Here is a 6,000-nt window from a genome sequence, read left to right on the forward strand (position 1 = left end):
TAACTAAAAGTCTAATGATGTCTCTGATGCCATTGTCAATTGTCATAAAAAATTATTTGTTTCACTAATGCCCTATAGAGAAAGGCCGATGTCCTTAGTTGTCTGGTCTAGATCTAGTCTGGTCCAGATCTAGTCTGGTCCAGATCCACAGCAAGCCACTCAGTTGCATCAAACTGCTTATTAGTCTCAATTTTGTTTTTCTCACTCTACTAACTTGGCCTATTGTGCCAAAAGTTTGCAGCATCTTCTACCGTCATCAGAGTCATAGAGTCAGTCTCATACAGCAGGGAAACAGACCCTTCAGTCCAACCATCATAATGAAAGGTCAGATAACAAAATAAAAATTGTCACAAGTGAAAAATGTATAGAATTAATTTTCACATGAAGTAATGAGAAACAAAGTCAAAATTATATCTCTCATGAAGGGTAAGAGGGTATTGTGACCTTTCTGGAACATGAACCAAGACAGGTCAAGTAGCCTCCTTCAGCTGCAATGATATTGTAAATTGTGTAAAATCCCATTTGCTGATTGGGAATAGGGTTTGGGATGAACACAAACCTGGCTCCACAGCCTGCTCAATTAACATGGCGTGATCTGGACACTCTCTCCAGGGATCACCACACTAATAGCTGCTGACGTACCTCCATGGAATTTCTTCAATGTTTCGTAAGTGAAGAAGCTGAGCCCGGCATATGGAATTACCCCAAGGATAGTGGGCGAGAACCCACTGTACAAGGTCTTGACTCCTTCATCTCGAGTTATCCGGATGAAGACATGCAAAATATTGCCATACCTAATGGCACAAAAAATATATAATACACCGTCACAGGCAAAAAGTGCACTGCATATAATATCTCCATTGAGTAAATAAGCAATCACTTCCAGGAGCAAAAGGGTTGGCAACAAGAGGAGACAGATTTAAAGAAATCTGAACTAGAGTGACATGAAGAAATACTTTAAATGCACTATCTGAAGACATAAAAGTAGCAGGTTTAATAGCAATTGGTGACATTTTCCAAACTCGTAACCACGGACATGGGCAGTACATGCATGGCAATACCTGAAGGAGAAAAACAGAGCTGTGGGAAAAGAGCAGTGGATTCTGATTAATCTGCTTCCTCTATCCCAGAGTCAAAGCAAGAATAATGGCAAGATGCTCTCCTTCTGTGCAGTGCAACCCTACAATTGTCTGACACACAGAAGTGATGAAAGAAATAATATTTACAGAAATAGAACACTGCAAAGTGTATCTAGCAGAAAATTAATTGCCTTTGATTAATTTCAAACTCAGTTCTTGGAATAAAAACACCACATACTGGGCCTTCAGCATTCAAGAAGCTGAACACCATCTAAGATAAAGACAGACCGCCATCTCATCTATTATAAGAAAAGACAGGAGCAGAATTGAGCCATTTGGTTCATTGAGTCTGCTTCAGTATTCAACGAGATCATAGCGGCTCTTATAATCCTCACAACCCCCCCACCCACTCCTGCCTTTTCCTCATAATTCTTGTTTCCCTTTTAATTAAAAATTTGCTCATCTTAGCTTTGAATATCCTTAACGAACCAGGCTTGAATTCCACAGAATCACTACTCACTAAAGAAATTCCTCCTCCGCTCAATCTGAGTAAGCGGTTTCCCATTTAAGATAATGCCCTCTGGTCCTAGAATCTGCCACAAGGGGAACTATCTACATCTGCCCTGTTAAGTGTCCGATCCAAGTTTCTCACTCTGAAACTGAATGCTAAATTCTACCATGTGATGTTACTGTTCCCTAGGAGATCATTTATCAAACCTGCCTCACTACACATCACCAGGCCAGAAATTGGCTGGATCCTTGGTTGTATCCATAATATATTGTTCTAGGAAACGGTCCCAAATATACTATGAATTCTTTCTCTGTGAATCTGATGTCCCCAGTCTACAAGATTAAGGTTACCCATGATTAATGTACTGATATAATACAGTGTGGAGCTGGAGGAACACAGCAGGTCAGGCAGCGTCAGAGGAGTAGGAAAGTTGACGTTTCGGGTTGGGAACCATCTTCGGAAATCTGAAGTCCCGACCTGAAATGTCAACTTTCCTACTCCTCTGATGCTGCTTGGCCTGCTGTGTTCCTCCACTCCACACTGTATTATCTCTGACTCCAGCATCGGCAGTTCTTACTATCTCATTAGTGTACTGATGTTTTTTTTTCAATTATGCCCTCACCACCTCCTGATTATTCTTGGTCCTACAGTACAGATACTGTTACAGACTACTTCCATCAGTGTCTTTTTCTCTTGTTTCTTGTACCTCCACACAATGGATTCTACATCATCCAGTCCAAGACTATTCCTTGCTACTGTTCTTACCCCATCTCATACTAACAAAGTTATCCTATCACCCTGCCCTTACTGCCTGACTTCTCGAAAAGGTCACATACAACTGAACATCTATTTCCCAACCTTGATCGCCTTGCAACCATGTCTCCTAAGTGGCTGAAAAATCATGGCTGATGTGGTTGGTTGGCTCGCCAATCTGGTTCGTTGTTCCGCAGACATTTTATTACCCTGGTGGGCAACATCATCAGTTCAGCCTCCGATGAAGCACCGTTGTGTTTTCCCGCCTGGTTTTTAAACTCTGGAGTCCGTTGAGCTGGATTACCTCACTTTCGGTTTTCCTTCGTAGTGGAGTGTATATGGAGTCGAGTTCTATGGGTTTGCTGATGGCTTTCTTCGTGGAATTCCCATGCCTGTCTCTGCTTTGCTTGTCCCAGGATCTTGGTGTTGTCCCAGTCGAATTGGTGGTTCTCCTTATCCATGTGGATAGAGATGAGTGAGTATTGGTTGTGTCTTTTTGTGGCCAATTGGTGTTCATGTATCCTTGTTGTTAATTTCCTTCCTGTTTGTCCGATGTAGTGTTTGTCACAGTCTCTGCAGGGAATCTTGGTCCTGTCCATAGTGGGAAGTGGGTCTTCAGTTAGGGTGAGCAGTTGTCGTAGGGTTGATGTGGGTTTGTGTGCCACTCTGATGCCCAGCGGTCGCAGAAGTCTTGTGGTTAGTTCCGATGTGTTCCTGATGTAAGGTAGCGTGATGAGTGTGTCGGTGTATGTAGTATCTTCCTGGTGTTGGTCGTGTAGGCATCTTCTGACTCAGTTTTTTGGATATCCATTATCTTTGAAGACCCAGAAGAGATATTCTTCTTCTTTTTGCGTAGTTCTGTGGTGCTGCAGTGCGTTGTTGCCTGTTTACATAGTGTTCGTACGCAGCTTTGTTTGTGTGTGTTAGGATGGTTACTGTTGAAGTTCAGTACCTGGTCTGTGTGTGTGGCTTTTCTGTGTACTTTCATTTGGAGTTCCCCATTTGTCTTGCACTCTACCATGACGTCCAGGAATGGGAGCTGTTTGTTCTTCTCTTCCTCTCTGGTGAATTCGATTCCGGTGAAGGTATTGTTTATTAGTTTGTGTGTCTCCTTTAGTTTGGTCCGCTTAATGATGACAAAGGTATCGTCCACGTAGCGTATCCATAGTTTAGGTTGGATTAGCGGAAGGGCAGTCCTTTCCAGTCTTTGCATCACTGCCTCGGCTAGAAGTCTGGAGATAGGCGATCCCATGGGTGTCCCGTTGATCTGTTCGTATGTTTGGCCATTGAAAGTGAAGTGGGTGGTGAGGCATAGGTCAAGTAGCTTCAGCATGTTGTCTGTGGAGATGGTTTCACTGGGGTCTTGTTCTATTAGTGTTGTCATTGTTTCCCTTGCTAATGGTATGTCTATTGATGTAAGTAGGGCAGTGACATCAAACAACATCATGGTCTCCTCATCATCTATCCTTATGTCTTTGATGGAGTTGAGGAACCCTTGGGCTGAGTGGATAGAGTGGGGTGACTTTTTGACCAGGTGCCTTAGTCTCCTTTGTAGTTCCTTGGCTAATCTGTGAGATGGCGTGCCTGGTAGAGAGACTATGGGTCTAAGGGGTACTTCTGGTTTGTGTACTTTCGGGAGGCCGTAGAATCAGGGTGCGTTGGTTCCTTCGGGTTTCATTCTTAAGAGGTCTGTTTTGTTGATCTGTCCGGTCTGTTTGAGTCTTTTTAGCGTGTAGAGGATTTTGTTGCCTAGTTGTGGTGCCAGGTCAGTATGTACCGGCCGGTATGTGTTCTCGTCGGCTAGCAGTGCCTGTCTCTTGGAGATGTAATCCCTTTTATTTAGTATTACAGTCATGCACCCTTTGTCTGCGGGTAGTATTGCGACGTTCTTAACCTTCTTCAGTCCTTCTAGGGCTTGCCTTTCCAATGTGTTGAGGGCGTCGAGTTCGCTCCTTCTGGTCAGTGTCGGGATTACTGTCTGTCTTATGGTTTGTTGTGTTTCTTCATTGATGTTGTTGGTCCTTAGTGTGGCTTCCAGTGTGGTTAGGAATTCCATTTTGTTGGCGTCTCTGTAATTATAGTTAAGTCCTCAGGTGAGAACGGCTTTTTCTGTGTCTGTCAGTTAACTGTCAGAGAGGTTTCTTATCCAGATGTCTGCTCTGGTGCTGTTGTCTTGGTGGTAAGTGTGGCTAGCTTGTCCTGAAAGGTCTGTCTTTTCTTGGCCCTTGTGGTCTGTTGGCTGATGTTGATGGCTTATTCCATGTCCATTGTCCAGTCTTGATCGGTAGCTTCCAGGAATAAAGTTTTTTGGCGCGTAAGTTCTCTGTTGTATTTGTGGGGCCGGTTGTGTGCGTCATTTATCATTACCTTTACCATCTTGCGGCTGTTTTGTTCTGCTGTTTTGCGGGTTGTTGATGGGTGGTTTGTATCTCATACTGCGTGGTAATACCTAGTTCCTGAGGCATCCATGTAGGAAGTAGAGTTGCTTGCAGGTTGCACTCTCTAAAAGAAAAAAACACAATGGTGCTTCATCGGCGGCTGCACTGATGATGTTACCCAGCAGGGTAATGAAACATCTGCAGAACAACGAACCAGCTCGGCAAGCCAACCAACCACAACAACCTTAGAATCATGGCTGATCTTGAGTTTCAACTTCGCTTTCCTGGCCACTCCTCAAATCCTTCCATGTTGAAAAATCCACTTATCCCAGCCTTAAATGTATTCAACGAGGGAGACCTTATATCCCTCTTGGGGAGGGAAGACTAAAGATGAATGATAGTACCTCCAAAAATTCAGCTCAGTATTTACATATTCTAATTTTTTTCTTTCAGCACTTGGGTGTTGGTCTTTTCAATTTTTTTTTAAATCTGATCAGCACGCGTGCAATAGTTATCATCTTGCTGAAATCTTTTCTCCCTATCAAACTAAATGCTTTGAGCTTCAGTTTATTTCAAATTACTGCATGGCTTCTTTTTTGAGGGAACAATCTTGGTCAGCGAGCACAGACAATATGCAGGAGTATGACCTGGTGTGGATGAGGTGACAGGCCGAGTTTTAGATGAGCTCAGTTTCATGGAAGATGAAAGCGGACTGAGCGGGGAGCAGTTTCTGTACAGTTTATGGAGGGTCACTTTATTTAAATCATTATCGATGATGCTACTTTCAATACGTACATTTCCTTTGGAGTTATGGCCATTCGTGCTCGCACCAAGTCTAGTGGATATGTCAACGTAGTGGCTGTAATACCAGCCATTGATCCAGCCAGCAGCCGTGGGAGGGGTGGCAAAGGTCTGGCAAAGAGAAAGAGACATGATCATAAAGTAAAAGTTCTGCAGAGAAAGACAGAAAATAAAAATCAGTCATAACTATGGATGGGTGGTCAACACAAAGCTGGACTCGAAAAAAAGAATGTGCAGCCCAACAACACAGGGAGTTTGCCATTTGTCCCATCTTGTCTGCACCATCTCAAATAAGCATTATGACTTAGTCTTAATCTTATATTTTCCTCATACCCTATTAAATTGTTTCTATTCAAGTAACCATCTAATGCTTTCTTGAATGCTTCAATCAACTCTGTCTCCACTACACTTCCAGACAGCGCATTCCACATCCAAACCATACATTGTATAGAAAAGGAGACAACAAGGTGCAGGGCTG

At 43.2% G+C, this 6,000-nt stretch overlaps 1 protein-coding gene across 1 annotated transcript in view; it reads right to left on the bottom strand.

The window, feature by feature from the left end:
• The window catches only part of LOC109929831 (mitochondrial coenzyme A transporter SLC25A42-like), a 57,148-nt gene that overhangs the window by 9,261 nt on the left and 41,887 nt on the right, over nt 1-6,000 (bottom strand). Inside the window, exons 3-4 of the mRNA XM_048614110.1 lie at nt 5,517-5,633; nt 643-794 (exon numbers count right to left, since the gene is read on the bottom strand). Coding sequence (XP_048470067.1) covers nt 643-794; nt 5,517-5,633 — 269 coding nt within the window. The remainder of the gene's footprint in view (nt 1-642; nt 795-5,516; nt 5,634-6,000) is intronic.

Source organism: Rhincodon typus, chromosome 29 (assembly GCF_021869965.1).
Source record: "Rhincodon typus isolate 14 chromosome 29, sRhiTyp1.1, whole genome shotgun sequence".
In the NCBI taxonomy this organism is placed as follows: Eukaryota; Metazoa; Chordata; class Chondrichthyes; order Orectolobiformes; family Rhincodontidae; genus Rhincodon; species Rhincodon typus.